At 38.2% G+C, this 20,188-nt stretch overlaps 1 protein-coding gene across 15 annotated transcripts in view; it reads right to left on the bottom strand.

The window, feature by feature from the left end:
• The window catches only part of MCTP1 (multiple C2 and transmembrane domain containing 1), a 494,794-nt gene that overhangs the window by 61,553 nt on the left and 413,053 nt on the right, over positions 1-20,188 (bottom strand). For all 15 annotated transcript variants that reach the window (XM_081826545.1, XM_081826553.1, XM_081826549.1 and 12 more), the window contains one exon: positions 11,385-11,438. In XM_081826545.1, the coding sequence (XP_081682671.1) occupies positions 11,385-11,438 (54 nt within the window). The remainder of the gene's footprint in view (positions 1-11,384; positions 11,439-20,188) is intronic.

Genomic DNA, 20,188 nt, shown 5'->3' with positions numbered 1-20,188 from the left:
ACTCTGAAAAACAAACTGAGGGTTCTAGAGGGGAGGGGGGTGGGAGGATGGGTTGGCCTGGTGGTGGGTATTGAGGAGGGCACGTTCTGCATGGAGCACTGGGTGTTGTGCACGAACAATGAATCATGGAACACTTCATCTAGAACTAATGATGTAATGTATGGGGATTAACATAAGAATAAAAAAAATAAATAAATAATTAAAAAAAAAATAAGGAATGGTAAATTATTGCTTTAGATCACTAAGTGTGTTTTTTTGGAGGGGGGGGTGTATGGGGAGGCTGTTATACAAAAAATGGTGGACTTTGGGGCGCCTGGGTGGCTCAGTTGGTTAAGCGACTACCTTCGGCTCAGGTCATGATCCTGGAGTCCCTGGATCAAGTCCCGCATCGGGCTCCCTGCTTCGGCGGGGAGTCTGCTTCTCCCTCTGACCCTCCCCCCTCTCATGTGCTTGCTCTCTCTCATTCTCTCTCTCTCAAATAAATAAATAAAATCTTTAAAAAAAATGGTGGACTTTGGAGGCAGAGTAAAGTTTGGAGTTTGGTTGTTTCACTTCTTTTGTGACTTTGAGTGAGTTACTTTATGTCTCAGAGGTTTCAGTCTTTTCATTTCATTCGTTCATTTATTTATTTATTTATTTAAAGATTTTATTTGACAGAGAGAGACACAGCTAGAGAGGGAACACAAGCAGGGGGAGTGGGAGAGGGAGAAGCAGGTCTCCCGCTGAGCAGGAAGCCCAATGCGGGACTCGATCCCAGGACCCTGGGACCATGACCTGAGCCAAAGGCACACGCTTAACAACTGAGCCATCCAGGTGCCCCCAGTCTTCTCATTTTAAAAAATAGTGACAAGAGAAGGGGCTTCTCAGCTCACCTATGATCCTCCTGCATCATATTTTCCTTAAGACTCTTAGATCAAAGCCAGAATCAGCATGGTTACTATATGCCTTTCCCTCTGAACCAACTTTTGAGGTATCAAAAATATTCTGCCTCCTTTTACGTGGATACTTCTTGCTTCCACACTGGATCTGTGTTTACTTAGTAAAAGCACACTGAATGGGGAAAAGGCACTGAATATGGACCTGTTGCCATCATTTTTCCAAATGCTCTCTCTCAAGACATAGTGCCCAGGGAGGAGAGGGATGGGTAGGCACAGATGACACTCTCTGTCTCTACTGACTAGAACGGGTGATGACTATGCAAAATTGCATACCAAGTGACTGAGGTGTCATCTCTAGGTGGGTCAACAGGCTTTGCTACAACATGACCAGGAAGGAAAGTTAATTAGAGGGTTTGTTTTCTGATCTCAGTTTCTTCATCATTAGGCAAGTTACCTCATTCCTAGACTTAGCTTCTTCTTAGATAAGTTAACTTGTTTTTAGGCTCAACTACTTTTCTATTTTAGTCACATTATCTGGTTTCTAATCTTAGCTACTTCCCCACTAGCCAAGTTAATCTTCCTGATACCGAAGCTTGGGAATGATACCTGATAAGCCAATACGCAGAGTTATTGCGAACATTAAATTAAGGTACGGAAGGGGAGGTACTTTGAAACATGTGAAGGCTACACAAATATAAGGATATCTCAACCAGGCATCTTATAGTCTTCCCTTATTCTATACAACATGAATTGTTTCAATAATCTTATTACATTTACTATTAAAACTATCTCTCAGATTTGTTTCTTTCTTATTATCATGATTGCTGTTTTAGCGCAGGCTGCCATTATTTCTTGTTGGGGCAACCATGGCACCTCCTAGCATATTTCTCTACTTAAAGTCTCATTTCCTTCTTATTCTATCGCCTGCCTCTTGCCAGAGTTTTCTTCTAAAAGCACAAATGTCATCATGACAAGTCCCTATTTTAGAACTGCCTCTGATTCCTCATGGCTTGAAGATAATTCAGATTCCTTAGATGATGGCTAAAGCCTTCACAACCTTAAATTTACCTTCCCCAGTGTCATTGTCCTCCACATTATGCTCCTACTGTACCACATCCTCCTTGACTTTACAAATCACACTTCCTTGTACATTCTCATTCATCCCTCAAGACCTAAACTAAATGCCACCTCCTCTGTGCAACATTTGTTGCCAATTCTGTGAAGACGGTCATCTTTCTGTTTTTCCCAAACTCTTTTTAACTTTATTGTAACATTTTTCTCACCGTATTATAATTATTAGTTTACATAATCAAGGGTCCCACCAGGCAGTGACTCCTGAAAGGCCCATATTTATCTTTGTCTACCCTGTGTCTTGTCCTCACTATAAGCTTATGGGAAAAAGAAATCATTTTTTTCAATGAGAGAGCCCTAACAGCAAAATGGTTCAACCTGTATCTGAGATTGGGCCTCAAGGGCTGCAGATAGATCTGTGCTTTTAGGAAGAAAAAAGTATTTTAGATTTTCCTGAGACCCTGATTAGTTTTATTTAAAAGCTCCTGTTTTATTTCAAATTATAATTAATTCACATTGATTCACACAGAGTAATATGGGATGAATGTTGTATCCATCAGCCTGGACTAAATTATGTTGCAGCAACAAAGACCTCAAAATCGTAAAGGCTCCTAAGAACAAGGGTTGGGTTTATTTTTTGTTCATATTATGTGCCCTTCTGGGTTGGCTCCACATTATCTTTATTCTAGAACTCAAGCTAAAGAAGGATGTCCTATGTGGATAGTTACAGCTATGTTTCAGAAGGAAAAGAGGGATGGCAGAGCCGAGGATAGCTCTTGAGCTTTTGGCTGGGAAGTGGCATGGGTCAGCCAGAGTGAGTTACACGGCCATGCCTGAGATTGGTAGGCAGCGAGGAATATTTTGAACAGAGAGCAATCTGTTACCAAAGGTAAGGAGACAGGTAATATTGTTACCACCAGGTTTAGACCCCTAGCATAGTTTGCTATTGATAGGAATCTGAGAAAACACACCCTGCTAACATGGTTATAGCCATACATCTTTGTTTACTTTGAGTCTAGCTTAAGTTGGAAAATTTCAAAGGAAAAAAATAGTACCATGAGGTTTTCATATCTATTTTCTATTAATTCTGGAGTGTGATGGAACACAGGAAGTGCAGGATTCTGGCCAATGGAAGCATGCAACCAATAACATTAAAGGGAGTAGCTCAGGCTGCCTATTCTGAAAATCTATTAGACATTGTGGATCTTTTCTTTTATATAAAAACATTTTGGTTATTAAAGATCGGGACTTTACCTGGCTTTGGATTTTCCCCAAGGGGAAAAAAAAAAGACTTGTATTAAAATATTTTTTGTGTTCATCATACCACCAAGCAAAATAACCCATGTCACTGGAAATACTTTGGTGAAGCCACACATTTCTTCAAGTTGTATTCTCATCAATTGATGTCAACACTACAGAATTTCTGACATTTCTCTAATATCTCCCTTTTGCATGTAACGATACAAACCGATACCTCTATTTGCTTAGCCAACTCCTGGTGGCAAGTTCTTACAATCAAAGAAGAATTCCTCCGTCGTGAACTTCTTTTAGAATCTGCAGAGTCAATGCCTTTAACATGGTGAAGAATTTCTTTGCCAAATAAATCTTCAGGCAGAATAAAAATCTTGGCACTCTGGGCTCCGATAGAGCATCTGTGATGCTTGGCAACACATCTGGTTCTGCTGCTTTGGTGAAGAAACATGCTCCTCATCTCAACATGCAGTGGTGTCAGCCAGTGTCAACGATTCTGCCAGGGATCCTGAAAAAATTGTGTCTATTTCTACAAATGCTGTCAACCTCTTGAGAGCCAGGACTGACACACTATTTCAAGAGGTTTTGTCAAGAAATGGGAGTCTAAGAGTAAGTTCATTGCTGCAATATAGACGTTAACTAGCTTTCCAGAGGTCCTGTCTTGAAACATGTGATTGGCTTTCAAATACAAGTTCTGCTTTTCTGAAGCAAAGGAAATCCAATGATTAGAATAAAGCAACAGGAAAGAGTCCATTCATAGTTTGTTTTACTTGATGGCTATTCTTGCCAAATTATCCAACTACATCTTCCTATTTCAATTCTTTTCGCTCTACTGCCATGCTGGAAGGGCATGTTGGGGGCATTTATCTACACATTCCAAGGCTGAAGAAATGCTTCTGGAAACTGGAATGAGGAGTGACAAATCTTTCCATTTGTTTACAGGTAGAAACCCACAGACAGTTGGAATCGTTAGATAACTTTTTAAAAGCGAATTCTGTCTCCAATGACCTCACGGAACTGTGAACACCTTTTTTTTTTTTTTTATTAATGATGCAAACGTGTTAAGAGACGATCTCCTCAGCACAAAAGAATACGAATTCAACAAGGACTTTGGAGAACTGGAGAAATTCCTCTGTGCTTAACCTTCACCTAATAAAGCCACGGCAGCTCCCATTCTGTTTGCTACTGTTTTCTCTTGCCAAGTCAATGTTTTAAGCAAGTACTCTGCCATGCAACTGAAAAGTCATCGTCAAACAGATGTCAAAAATAACAAGCCTATTGTTGTGTCAAAAACCACTCCATAATTTCAATATCAAAGCCAAACATCAGCCTTCTTGTAGAAGCTTACTTCTGAGCTGAACTAAACTTTATTTTTACTTGGAAAATTTGCATTTATCTCAGGTGTTTGAGGAAAATAGGCATTAATGTCAAGAGGAAGGTAGTGAGCCACAGAGATATGACTTAATAAAGAAACTTTACAGTCTCTGTAAAATAATTCTATTTCCATTGCAATCAAAAAGGCATGAAAAAGTTTTTTGTATGTTTATGTGTTTTTTGTTTTGTTTTGTTTTTCCTGGGGAAAAAGTATACAGCTTTCTTCAGATTTTCAAAAGGTCTGTGACCTGAGTAGGGCTAATACCCTCTGCCCTGGCGCTTTATTGAGTGAAACATTTTGAGGAATAGAATGAATGTTCTGAAGAAGTGAAATTCTGTGGAGAAAGCAAGTTAACCATGACTTGGTCCTGCACTCACCAATGAAGAATACAGGCTCCTAAACAGGAAAGCAATCAAGAGCACAGACATGGGTACAAACCCACTCTTATTTCTGGACAAGGTTTTCTGAATAAAAACTAAGGCAATTTGGATAAAAATATTTGCTTTGTTATACTGTTCCTAGTTTCCATAGTGAATGAAAAACTGTGCAGCCATATTCATACAGAAAAGTAGGATTAATAAGGAAAAAATTAGGAGCTCAGATCTTGTGCTTTAAAAGGTACTATTATTTTAGAAGTGTGGAAAATGCAGTCGGAAGGCACCTGTATGAGTTCCTATTGCTGCTATAATGGATAAACCTAGTGGCTTAAACAACACAAATTTATTAACTTACAGTTCTGCAGTCTAGAAGTCAGAAATGCATCTCAGCAGGCTAAAATCAAGATGTGGGCAGGGCTGTATTTTTTTCTGGAAGCTCTACGGGAGAATCCATTTCCTTGCTCTTTCCAGCTTCTAAAGGCTGCCCACATTTCTTGGTTTGTGGCCACCTTCCTCCATCTTTAAGGCCCGGATAGCAGCTCAACCCTCTAGCCCCACCCTGCTCCCCATCAGTTTGTTGTGTTAATGCCAGGGCTCTGGCCTTGACTCCATCCGGGCTCACACTGGGTACTGTGCAGCTGCTCCTTCTGCTGCTGTTTCTTGGTCTTTAGCTTCTCCTAGTGCTTGGTACAGGGCGTGCACCCTTTCTTGGACTGCAGAACTTCCTGAGGTTCTCCTTCTGAGTCCAGTGAATGATCGTGAGAACAAGGGTGAGGGGCTTGTAGGCAGCTCAGATCTTGGAGACCTTGGACCCTGCACTGCCCATCATGCTGGTGACTTGCACCTGGAGGACCTCTACCTTCAGGCCCTCCAGATGTCTCAGCAGCTTTCCCTTCTGGCCAGGAAGGTCCCCAGTGCTGGTCTGGGCCATAGCTGCGCAAGTGGTGGCCACTTTGATGGCCCCTTAGACTTTTAAGGACACTTACTATTATATCGGGTGCACTCAGATAATCCAGCATAATCCTCCTATTATAAGGTCAGCTGATTAGCAACCTTCACCTCAAGGGCTACCTCAGCGCCTCTTTGCCATGTAGTGTAATAGAGGTTCCAGGGATTAGGATGAGAACATCTTTGAGGGGTTATTATTCTGCCCACCATATCACGGCTTAGCTGGGATAGTGGGAAAGGGCTGAAAGTACAGGAAAACAGTATGAAGAACTGGAAACCTGGAAGTAAAGAGCTCCTAGCTGGGATGGATGATACTCCCTGATTATGCTACCAGAATACCTGAAGATCAGGTCTAAGGTAATTTGTATCTGTTCTTTGATATTTATTCTCCCGGAAAACTTAGTTTTTAGGAATGGTAAAGATGCCAAACTTGGAAAACCTGACTGTCAGCCCTGGCTCTACCACTTATTGTCTATATCACCTTTGGCAATGCACCTATGTTTGCCTGAAGCACAATTTCCCCATTTTAAAATAAATTGGAACTAGTGGGTCCAGATGATTGTAGTAGGCAGAATTCTAAGATGACTGCCAAGATTCCCACTTCCTGTTAATATAATCCCCTCCCCTTGTATGTGACGGGAATTAAGAATACAATGGAATGGTCATCCCATGATTAGGTTATGTTACGTGGCACAGTGGACTTTAAGAAAGGATTACCTTTCGTGGGCCTGACCTAATCAGATGAACCCTTAAGAGGGACTAGGCTCTTCCTGAAGAAAGAGAGTTCACGTGTGAGACAGATTTGACAGAAGGGAGATTCTCCACTGATGGATATAAAGATGGAAGGGACCATGGAAAGTGACCGCTAGGAGTGAAAAGCCAACAAGAAAAACAAGGGCTTCAGTCCTCCCAATACAAGGAACTGAATTCTACCAACAGCCCAAGTGAGCTTGGAAGTGGATTCTTCTGCAGAGCCTCAGATGAGAACTCAGCCTGACGGATGCCTTAAGTGTTAGACTCTGAGCAGAGAATCCAGTTGAGCCATGCCCACACTTCTGGCCTACCCACAGAGAGCTAATACATATGGTTTGTTTTAAGCCTCCGAGTTTGTGGCCATTTGTTATGCAGTAGTAGGAAACCAATAAACTAATATAATGCTATTGCAGTTAAATGTGAGTTAAGATTTCTTTTTAAGAATTTTTTTTCTTGACTCCTCTTTCCCTGCCTTTCTCCAAAGCTTTGATCTGCTGCCCCACCATGTAATTATTTCATTGAATATAACCAGAAAATGCCATTTTGTCAGATTAAAATCTTCTCTCCTATCACATATTAGAGTTATCTCCTTCCCCCCATGCTTGATTTGAGATGCAGAGACGTATGCATCTTGGGTATATTATATACATGTTTAGGGCTGGGGAATCAAACCAGATAACACAGATTTTGAGAATTAAAGCAAACAATCTGCACATTTTGAATTAACTCAGATATGTTTCACTCATTGCATCTAGTTATCTTGAAACACAATAACATTGACCTAATGGCTGAAGAAAAAGGAGAACCAATGTAAGCATAAATGCCTGAACATTTTAATATCTTTTATCAATAAACATTAGTAGTATGCCATGCATTTGAATCCATGCTTATCCTGAGGAAAACCTGCATTTTATCTTCTGCTTCCTGATACTGCAGCTGGATCCCATTACAAGGGGTAGGACACACCATGAGAAGCATGCCTAAACTTTCTAAGCTACAAAACTAAAGCTGATCTTCATTAATTAGATGTCTAGATTATGCAGATTGACCACTGTATCACCATAAATAACATGGTCAGAAACACTATTATATGGCTTAGTGATAGCTCCACCTGGGTCATTTGGCTAAGCCTTATTTACGAAGACATTCTTTTAACCACAAAGGCAGGATTTGATGTCAGGTCAAAAATCAGATCAAACTGTGACTTTGTGGTTGATGGCAGAGAGAATGCTCTACAACAAAGGGAATTGAGAACCCAGGGTGATGTCTTCCTAACATTGGATTCAGGAGAAATTTCATCTCCAGCACACCTTCACAGAGTGCAGGATACTACATAATGCAGATAAGTGAAAATATTAACAGGCCAATGATTCATAACTAAGACCCACCATTTAAAATCCATATTCTCTGCCTTTGTGAAAACCATGGAACTGGATGAAGAGAGAAGCCACCTAATTTTAGATTAAAGCCAATGTGGACAATGGATTCTTGGATGAAGGCAAAGTCTGAGCATCACCTGCCCTCAGCTGAATAATGATCAGCTGTTTTAATAAAAAGGGAGAACACACGACAAAAAGGCCATGGTGTGGAACAGCTTCAAGATCTGGGGATCCAGGTGAATCATGACTTAGCTTTTATCAACTTTAACCAAAGTCTTCCCAGGTGCTGAAGTCAGCACTAAGGAAAAGCTCTCACACGACTGTTATGCAGAGTAATTGTAATCTTTGTCTGCTTCACCCTTCTGGAGCTGTGTCTTTGCCATCTACATAATGATGTGGAGGGAAAGCACTTCGAGCCGAAATGAAATAAACGACATCAGTTTATGCCCACACGGACCTTGTCAAGTAGCCAATGACTTGCCCTTTCATTGTGAGTGACTAATATCAATGCTGGCTCTAAAGAAAGACACTTTTCATAATCGCCCAACAATCTGCTAAGTGAAAACATATGGAGAGGCTTAGGCAAAGCCTGCCAGGGGTCTTTGCTGAATGGAAAACAGGTGCTCTCATTCTGTGCCACGTAATACCCCATTTACCCCCAAGTCCAAAGGTTAGAGGACTAATAGCTGCCTTGTGGCAATCAGGGAAAGCCAAGAAACTAGCCCTGGTGAAACATCTGGGACATATTTTACATACTTGCAACATATGCTTCAGGTTCAATTAAAGTGAGGCTTTGGCACATTTATTAATCTTTTTTACTTTTATCCTATAAGAGGACTCACTGACCTGACCCCACTATTATACCATATGAGAAAACAGAGAAATAATGAGAGCTAGAGGTCAGTACCTGCTCATATGGCAAAAAACACATTTGTTTTCTCCTGAAATTCCATTACCCATGACTCTATACACAAACTTTAAACAGAGGAACCAATGAATTTTTTAAAGTAGGAAATTACCCTTCTCCCACTCAGACACACTGATAGCCAGGACTTACAACCTTTACCACTCTGACAGCCAGTCCAGAGACAGCGGCTGCTAAATGGAAACTCGAAGGATCCTTTCATATTTCCATTTCTTATAGGAAAAACTTTATATTTTAACACATCCACTCTAGGATTCTTCTATTATGCAAGCCCCTAAAAGTCTTTTGTAAATTACTATATTTGAGATTTTCTTTTTTGTTCAGATATGATTTTTATGCTATCAATTGCATTATGAGTAGAAAAGAAAAGCCTCCTTATATATCACTTGAATAAAGGCTTGGATTTATGAAAATCAGCTCACCATCTTTTCATATGGAAAACACACTGTTTGTCAGCATCCTGCGCACAAGAATACAGTTGAATTCACACAGTAATTTAAGCACTCACTTTCAATCAACTTTGGTAACTAGATCTGAAAATGTGTTAGAACCTGGGTGTCAGTTTCAGACACCTCAACACTAGATTACAATAGATGCCACTCCAGAGGCTTCGTGCTGTTTCCACCTGGCATGTTCCACTTGACATCTAGGTTTTGGTGAGCTGGTTAACCAGGTGTGTTATTCGCTTCCCATTCCTAACATCCTCTCTATTAAAAAAATGACCATCAAGGGGAGATGAGTGGTTTGGAGTATCAACAAACTGGCTAAAAAAAAAAAAAAAAAAAATACAGGTTGACTTCAAGCAGGGACACTGACGTACTAGACTTCACTAAGGGTTTCCATTCATTAACATTTCGGAGGGAACGCCTGCTGCTGGAATGAATCTTTATGGTGGCTTTAATAATAAAGCAGCAACAAGCAAGGGAAAATGGCCATAAATGGATGGCAGCTCAGTGTTTATCAGCAGAAAAATGATGATTCAGAGCTGGCATGTTGAGTTAAAATACAAGCTCTCTACAGCTCTACAACTGACCTTAACAATAAATCATATCATTTATTGCCAGAAGTGTATGTTCATGTTATTTAACATTAAAAACAAGCATATATGTGTTTTTGTAGAAAGGAGATTTTGTTAGTGTATATTTGATGATGTCGCTAATGACTAAATGATGTACAGAAGAAAAATTTCACCTAAAAGCTCTATCAATTTCAAAATGTTTGGAATGGCATTAGAAGGGGGAAGGTGTGTATGTGTATGTCTATGTTTTTATTTTCCTTGTAGCATTGAATATTAGTCAAGAAAAAAATCATTTGGGAGTTTGACTAATCACTGTGAATTTTTTTTTTTTTTTTTTTTTTACATTTCTAAAGCTTGCTTCCAACCTGCAAATTCTTATACCAGGATATAACTGTACATCTCTACTAGAATCAAAGGTCAAGGGCATAAATTAAGATACACTGTTGTTCTCCTTTATTAAAAAAAAAATTCACTGCTTTACTCTAACAGAACTCAGATTCCAGTGAAGGTCAAAATCTGGTTTTATATGCTAACTCACTTGGAAGTAATGAATGATATTCTCTCTTCCCTCCCAATCTCACTCTAGCACTTTTTAGATTTTTTATCTAGAAATGCCCAAGGATTTTGATAAACCAGCATCGCTCTCCTCCTTGCCATAACAAGCCTTTCTTCTGACCCCAGACACCACCACAGTGGTGCAAAATCACTCTAATTCATCCCTCCAGTTGTCCCCTCTTCCCAGGGGACAACCATTCCAAGAAATCCCCAAAACTAGCTATTTCTTTGTTCGCCTTTGTTTGTTTACTGTGGTCACCATTCCCATGCCAACCAGCAATCGGAAAATAACCTCTCAACAGGCTTTCCTGACCAACGAGCCACAGAGCCATTCCAAGTCAAGTCTAGGCAAGGGCCGTGAGCACTGGGATTATTTAAATGCCCTCCGGAGCCCTCCCCACATACGTGTGTTCTTTTGCTGAGCAATTCCTTGAAAATTACAGATGACAATATCCATGTTCAACTTAAGCAGGCTGCTCTTTTTTTTCCCCCTTCTCCCTTCCTCCAAAGTGTAGCCTGATTTGTAATACTCAAGATAGGACAAATTTCTGCCCTTCAAAAACAGTTGTCACTGCTGTTATCTTCACGAGAGCTATCAAGTTCCAGACAAGCTGAATTATTTTTTTTTTGTTCCTGGCAGAAAAATATTTGACCCAGCTCTGGACAAAAGCGAAGAGGATTTATAGCCCTCTCTCCTTCTTTGCAACATGCAGTGGCATTGTTAGGATGATAAACAGCACTGTCCAATTTTCTGGACTCAAACACTTCAACTCCTTTTTTAACTGTCTGTAAAAACAGTGTCATGTCTACATTTCCCCATCCCCTGGTACCCAAGTGCCGGGAAAGATAATTACCTTGTCATCTTTGTCATCTTCTTCTTCCTCGTCCTCCAGCATGTCCTCCACTACCTGCAGACAGAAACAGAAGTCATTCTCGTGCTCTTAAAGGAGAGAATTTTGTTCTGTCATTTTGAACCTTTTGGAAATGAAAACTTTATTAACATTTGAAACAGACGCACAGAGAGGGAACATTTCATCTAGAGATAGGGATTAGGAAAATGCGATGCCTTTAATTGATTAAAACCAGGGAACTGAATTCCAGTCAGGGGAACCCTATTTGTGTGAAATGTTCTGTGACAACTTAAAGAATCTGAAATATGCATCAGGTAAACTAGCATTAATTTGAGAGATGCTTTAAATCAGGAGACTTCCTTTTTACCTGCTCCACTGTCTGCATTAATCAGACACTTTAAGTTTGGAATCAGATAACTAAGCAGAAAACAGCTCTGCTATTTCTAATTTACTTTTTACCAAACTCTAAGGTAAAGTATAGTACCTGTTCATTGATTTATGCTGGTGCTTTATGGCATAAAGCTAATAGCTTTCGTGGCTCAAGTTTTACTTAATTTTTTTATTGAATAAATTTGATTTATAACATTGGCTAAGTCTAAAGTATGCCATGTGTTACTTGGATACATTTATGTATTGTAATATGATTGCTGATGTGGCAATGTTTAGCTTATTACATAATTACAGTACACTATTATTGTCTATGTTCATTATACTGTGTATCAGATCACTATGGCTTATTTACTACCTGTCATGTGTTTGTACCCTTAAACACTGTCACTGCTATCCCTGTCCTCCATCCCCTGGTAACCACCATTTTACTATCTTTTTTTCTTACAGGTTTAACTTTTTTAGAATCCACAAATAAATGATATCATATAGTACTACACATACTCTGACTTATCTTGCTTTTAATGTGCTCAAGGTCCATCCATGTTGTCACAAAACGGATGCTATCTTCCTTTCTTGTAACTGAGTAACATTCCACTGTGTCTATGTACTACATCCTTTTCACCCACTCATCCACTGATGGGCATTCGGGTTGTTTCCATACGTTGGCTTTTGTGAATAATGCTGTGGCAAACATGGGAGTGCAGATAACTTTTCAATACCCTGTTTTCATTTCCAATTACCCAGAAGTGTAATTGTTCGATCATAGGGCAGATCTGTTTTTATTTTTTTGAGGAACCTCCATATTGTTTTCCATAGTGTTTGGACCAATTTACATTGCTGCCAACAATGTATACGGGTTCTCTATTCACCATTCTCAACAGCACTTACTGTCTCGTCCTGATGACAGCCATTCTAATAGATGTGAGCTAACTCAGTGGTCCATTGATATAGAGGTGATATGGCATTGTGGTTTTGACTTGCATTTCCTTGGTATTAGCGACGTTAAGCATCTTTTCATCTATCTGTTGGACATTTCGATGTCCTCTTTAGAAAATTGCTTAGTTCTTCTGCTTATTTTTAAATTGGATTGGTTTTTTGTTAGGGAGTTGACTGAGTCCTTTAGATATTTTGGATATTAACCCCATATCTGATTTATGGTTTGCAAACATTTTTTCCCATTCTGTAGGTTGTTTTTTTGTTGTTTGTTTTGCTGTGCAGAAGCTTTTGAGTTTGATGTAGTCCCATTTGTTAATTTTTTCTTTGGTTGTTTGTGGTTTTGGTGCCATCAAGGCTCAAGTTTTAATTCTTGTGTATAAATGTCAACTTTTGACTATCTCTGTATTACTTTTTTATTTTGTGGATTACCAGAAACTCTAATTTTAATTCTCTGATTTTACACAAGGGTTATATTATGAGAATGGACACTGAAATAAAATTAGAAATGTATTCAATAATCAAATTATATAATATGTATATACAACCCAGGTAGGGGGGTAGGCATGAATGTATTTTTAAATGACTCCTAGTTTACTTACTTCAGCATAATGGAATAGTCATTTCAGATTTGCTCAATAAATTTACCCTTTCCTTGATTAACGTGTAACTGTGGCATTACAAATGGGACTTCACTCTGTTTCAGGTGTTTTATTATCATTTTATACACCTACACACACACACACACACTCTCTCTCTCTCTCCCCCATGGAAACCAAAAATTTAAAAACTTTGGGGAGGGTTGTTATTCAGTTAAGTGCCAACTTCTGATTGCATTCATGCCATTTCATATAATTTCTAATTCTTGTGGTGCTTTTCTTCTTTATCTAGTCTGTATCTCTATTGCTGAATAAATTTGATAGAATCATGGTTATTAAATATTTTTAAATCCTTCTCCCAAAGCTCATAACTGTAAAAGATAGAGACAGCGAGTGCTTCTTTCATGTGGCTTATGATACAGACAGGAATATGTTATGAGTGAAAACTTCAATAGCTAAGACTGTATTATGCAAAGAGCTACACAAACTGAGATAACATGTCAGGACTCTCAGTGATCTAATAATTGTTCTCAAATATTCTAAAAGCATTAGCTGATTTAAAAGAATAGCCCAAACACAAACCTCTATTTCTCATAAACCAATATATAACCAAAAGCATCTGACAACCTGTGAGATTGTTCCTAATTTAATGTCATACTTTAAATCTTCTATTACATGGCAGAATTTTGTGGTCTTTCCTTTGGACATTCAACATTTCAAAAGAACCAGAGCAGCACAATGTGCTGTTTCCAGTATCTGGTGAGAGTTTACACTTATTTTGAAGACATATAAAGCAATTCAGCCTCAGCAAGAAAGAAGGACTCTTTACATTCTAACTATATTCAGCAACTCTGTAAGCATTTATGGTAAAGCCCTTTGGCCAAGAAACACAGTGCTAGGTACTGCGGGAATACAAAGATGAATAACACAGATATTTCATCTATACTCATGTCAGCCCTCAAGAGAAATATAATTCAGTAGAATTTAAATGGAGACTATAAGCTAATCTTTCATGTTGGCTTTTAGTTTCCTGAAATTTTGAAGTATTCAGAAGTATACAGACAATAATAGTAACAACGCATAATCACGGTGCCAAATGCCAGGCAATTCTAAAACAGGCTATTTTTGATGGAGGTTTAAATGGGAGAAACAGCCACAATAGTTCAGTACTTTGTATTTCTCCAAAAGAATTCACCTAACACAGCAAATAGCTGAAACAGAACTCAAACTCAGACAGTGGGACAACACAGAGCCAGCTCTCACCCCTGCCCAGTTCTTGGGTGGGGGCGGGGAGGGGGGGAAGAATTCACCTAACTCCCCTAAGTTTTGTTTAAATGATTATAATTTCATATCTCTAGTAAAACGATTGATTTAGATTAAGTAATTTTTTAGGTTGGTCATTATGATCCATTTTATTTTTCAGTAAAAGTTGTATATATTGGAGGTATGAAACAGGATGATTTGGTTAATACTAAAATTACCCACACAAAGTCATTTATCAAATATGTCAAGGAAAAAGAAATGAACACTACAAGTATACTTTTACTCCTGTGCATGAACTCAATGTTTTTGCTAGTTATTATTAAAAATGTATTACATGCCTCTCCTCTTCAGTACTGATGATCATACTGCAGGTGCTAGGCAGTAAGAATGGCGTTGGATTTTGCCTAGCAGATTGCAAGGTGCATAATAGGTGTTCCAGAAATATTTGTTGATAGAATGAACAGATGAACGCATCATCTATTCTTCATAGCCTTCAATAGGCTTTTACATAAAAGAACTGAACTAGCTCGCAGAACTGAACTAGCTTATCTGGAAAGTTATATACTTAATCAGTGATGCAGATTAATAAAAGCAAATATTCAAAATGCCTTCCAATATCTGCCCAGAAAGAGAGAGCATACATATTTAACCTTTAAGATTTGGAGATTTCTACTACCTTCAAGATAATTTTCAAAAATTCAAAATATCATCAAAACATCAAACAAGCCAACAGCTTAATTTACACATTTTCCAAATCAGCTGCCGATCTTATGTTCAAGAACGACTCAAAGAGGTCTACAGCATCAGGCTCTTCATTTGCAAAACCCAGACTGTTCTTACCCTGCACAAGTGGGTAATTGGCTACGCGCAATTGCTCTACAAATGTGCAGCCAGAACCACCCAATACAACCATTTGCTCTTACATTTGGCAGAAAAGTGTTGTGTTAGCGAGAGGCCTTTGTGTTGCGTTTTAGCACTCTAGCGAGGGCTTTTCCCCTCCTCCAGTGTCTTTTTAATGTTACATCATAAACATCTACAAGTGAGGATTTATAATACAGATGCTTTCCTACGGATGCCTTTAAGCTGCTTCAGAATGCATCCCACTACTACATTTTGCTCAGGTGAAGGTTAAGGTGCCTTGGAAATTGGAGATAATAGCACCTATCCCACAGGGTTGATTAAGGATCCAATGAAATAATGTATTTAAAGTACTTAGCACAGTTCCCGTATCGAAGTGTTCAAAGAGGTTAGCTATTAGTGAAAAGAAAAATAATATCTATTTAATGAAGTTTAAACATTATTTTTTTTAAAGATTTTATTTATTTATCTGTCAGAGAGAGAGGAAGAGAGAGAGAGCACAAGCAGCGGGAGTGGGAGAGGGAGCAGCAGGGTCCCCGCTAAGCAGGGGGCCCAATGCGGGGCTTGATCCCAGGACCCTGGGATCATGACCAGAGCCGAAGGCAGATGCTTAACTGATGGAGCCACCCAGGTGCCCCTCAACATTAATTTTTAAAAACTGAATTATGTATTTTTTTTTGTCCTGGGCAAAATATTCAGTGTTCTTTATGACATATAAAATTCCAATCCATGTTTTGCAGATACTAAGAGACACATAAAGGGACACAGGCAGAGGCGTGGATCAAAACTACCCCTTAAAATGATGCTTTCACTAATTTTCAGGCTTTAACGGACCAATGAAATGGACGGCTATAAGGGCAAGAGCGTCTCAGAAGCGGGGCTGTGCTTGAAGACATGAGTCCTGGCCAAGTGCAATGAATATAGAAACTGCAACTGAGGTTTTAAAAACAAACTGTATGTATCCCTGAAGTACATTTAATGACCGCACAAAACTGCAACCTTTCCCAGAGAACTCGACAAACACCTACCATTTAGAAAGAGAGTGAAGTTTAACACTTAACAAAGGAAAACAAATAAAATAAAGGAGTCCTCATCTCAAATTCCACTCTTTCCTCTTCAAATAAAACCACATAAGGACTACATAGTTTTGTTTTCAAGTATATGAAGTCCAGTTGCCCAAACATTTGTCGACAATAATTTAATAACAACACATATGCAGGATTTCCTTGAAAAAAAAAAATAAGTGTTGAAAAAAATGCATGTGTTAGAAAAGATACATTTTTCCAAAGTTTTTTTTTTCCTTTTTCTTTCCCTTTTCTTGGGCAGGGGGGAATCTCTCAGTTCGGCTCTAGAATTCTCTTTCCAAATTATGCTTTCTGATATCTTGCTTGAAAGCAAGTAGTATTAATCAAACAAAGGAAGGGCACTAGGGAAATCAGAAAGATGTAATGCAAGCAGTTAAAAGTGACATGACCTTCTGTAATGTCGCTCGTCACAGACTTATATGCCACACACCGGAGGAAGGTCTTGAACGAAACTGATTCTTGGTACTATTCCTTGAATGTAATACTAATAAAGATGACATTTTTAAAAACACATGTGGACAGCCCCAAATGCAGCATGCCAGCTACATTACAGCCAAAGAATAAGCAGATAACATTGTTTTTAAAAGCATAATATTTCTTCTTTCATATTCCGTATTTGCTGAGCATTTGTCATTAACATATAAAATATGTGGTTGTACTTTTCAAAAAATCCATGTTCAAATGGAGCCAAACTCATCTGTAGAATCTGTATATTATATAGTTGCACAGGAGCTCTTTTCATATTACGACTTTTAATTATAATTCCACACAACTTAAAAGGCTTATGATTTGCAAGGAAATAAAATTTTATTTGGCTGGAAATATTAATAATGGTGTTGGTAATCTGCATTCAAGTATGACATGTTTAATATTACTGCCCCAGACAATGATATATAAGGGAGGGGACCAGAGGATGCAGAAAAGGAAGACCTAGACCCTGAAGGGATGAGAAGAGGTGGATTCAGGTAAACTTCATGGTTAAAGTCATCACAGGGCAGTAAATACTAATTACTGCTTTTCAATGCCAGGTTAGGGGGGGTGTTTTAAAACAAGAGTGACCAAAGGGGGTTACAAGGCCCACCAATAATTCTTAAAACACTTTGTATTTTCATTTGCCCAGCAATAAAGTCCTCCAATTATTTATTACTCTTCAAAGAAAAACAGGAACCAAAAGCATCTTGATTATGTCACCCTTGTAAGATAAGTATTGAGTACCACGAAGCCAAACACTCCCCAAGCCAAAGCTGACACAAACCAGTTTCTTTCATATGTTTACTTTTTTCCTTGGAAATAATCTTTGAATTAAATAGATGTTTTGCTATGTTCAGAATGAATAGTTGCACAATTCAAATTGCTTTACTCAAACACGGTCTATAAAAAAGCAACACATTTAAATTAAAGAAGAAATCACTGCTGTCCAGATGTGCAACTGCATGTTAAAAAATTAAAGAAAGAAAATTGTCACAAAAGAAAGAAGTTTCATATTTAATTTCATATTCATAGAACATCCAAATGTGTACAGATGCTTATATTTGGACACATTACAAACTAAATGCCTATTTCCACCCTAGAGATACAGAGGAATTTGGAGAGAGCAGTATTCTTCAACATGGTCTGGAGTTCATTTATACCATTCTGTGTGTGCATAAACCAAGCAGAGCATGCATTTGTGTGCCAATGAATTTATTACATGTGTAAATATCATATGAAATTATTGGAAGCCTATGGATTGAGAAGCTGCATATAAACACTCAGACTCTTTCAGATTGCTGAAAAGTACCAGAGCTGACCTCTGGTCAACCAAAGTCAGCTAAAGACTTTTGCGGTCAATAAGATCATTATAGGTGCACGTGTGCTGTCATTTTTGCAACAGCACATCTGCTTCTCACGAAATTTTTGAGAAGGAACTTTTTTGCAAAATGAATGGCACAATTAAGCTGTACATATAATTTACTCCACGTCTGGAAGAATAATAAGACTCATAAACAGGTCTGGGATATACTGTTTCATCCAGTATATCTCAAAAGCAACTGGATGTATGATGGCTGCTTAGTTTGATTCACACTGTTAAAGATTTGACCTTGGAGTATTTCAGCTACAGTAGTCAAGATAACTGAACCACTAGATGTAATAATAATTAGTGTGATAGGCTTGCCAGTGAGGTTGAATATATTGCAATACAAAAGAAGGCAGACTAAAAAGAAAAGCATTATTACTGCTAAAAGACTTCCTGATTTTTACAGAAACACTCAAATACAATTATTTCTTCTTGCAGAATGCATTTCCTTGGCTCATTCTGGGAAGTGCCATGTTGTAATTTAGTCGATTATTAATAGGAAATGTGGCTTTAATGTGGCTATCAGATGACTTTTGATGCATGCCACTGATTACATACAGCCTGTATTCTGCATCATCAACAACAACATTCTTATTTGCAGTATAATACGCTTTGCTGTAAGGTGCAAGGGCAGTAAATTTACTGGCCAAGAAGATGTAACCTTTTATTTTTTTAAGTGTCAGCTTAATATGCAGAAACCCTCTTCCATTATGAAAGACTAAATATAATATAAATTCTATAATCAGTATAAGCATCTTAAATGAATTTCTTCTCATATTTCCTTCTGAGTATTCTTAAATGTTCATTCTTACACTTACACAAAGCACTGGGAACAGAATTCTAGTGTTTATTTGAACTATGTCTCCATCTAAAGGCTTCACAATGTATTGTATTTTTGCTGGCAGGGAAAATTCTAAGCTTGGTGTCTTTAGGATAAGTGCATATTAATTTGACTGAGCAGGGAAAAATAGGTCAACTATTAACCTACAACATGCTTTTTAAATAATACTGCTTTTTTGAAACTATTTTTTGGTCAGGTTAGAAGAAAAATGTATACAAAAAGCCCCCCGACCCACCCCCCCCAAAAAACCAAACACAAAACCAGAGTTGTTTAATGTGCTTTGCAAAGTGAAATTAAAAGATAACTAGACTTACCACTAAGGGATTTTATAAAATTTAGTATTTTCAAAGGAAAATACTTTTGTCCATTAAAAGTAAACAGATTTCAAATAAAGAAGAAAATTACGTACTCAAGGCTCTTATAAAACCAGATTTCCATTCCAGAACCACGAATTTCTTATTTTTTAAAAAAGGCACAATTTTAAATGTTTAAAATTCTAAAACAACCTTAGGAATTTTTATTTTTTAAGTATGTCATGAAGAGTCCACATTATCTATTTAAAACACTTTCTGCAAAGCCAGAGGTGGGACCTCTATGAGAGTACCATCCTCCAATCTTCTCAGAAATGTGCATTGCTCTAACCCCTGCAGATAGGCTTGCAAGCATCAAGGCTGCAATAGTCAAGAAGTTCCTTTTCAGGTCAGTGTATGCTTTTAGCACATGGAACAGAGGAAAATGCTACACTTTTGGAACAACAAAATTTGAAAACAAAACAAAAAATCGTTTATATTGGAGATTAACGTTAGCAAACTTTTGGACCATACTGCTCTGCTAGGTTTGATTCACTTTTTCCAGAAATTCACGGCTACTCCCTATATGTTAAGCAGTATGTTGGGGATAATGGAAGGGGTGAGGGGAATCGGCGGACACTTGTAGAGAAAAATATTCTGACACTAATTTGATTTTTTCTTTTGTTCTTCTCGTGCCTAGAATAGTTTGAG

This window comes from Leptonychotes weddellii, chromosome 7 (assembly GCF_054177405.1).
Source record: "Leptonychotes weddellii isolate Sample4059 chromosome 7, ASM5417740v2, whole genome shotgun sequence".
In the NCBI taxonomy this organism is placed as follows: domain Eukaryota; kingdom Metazoa; phylum Chordata; class Mammalia; order Carnivora; family Phocidae; genus Leptonychotes; species Leptonychotes weddellii.
Note: the sequence above shows the minus strand (reverse complement) of the source record. Positions and strands in the feature narration are given on the sequence as shown.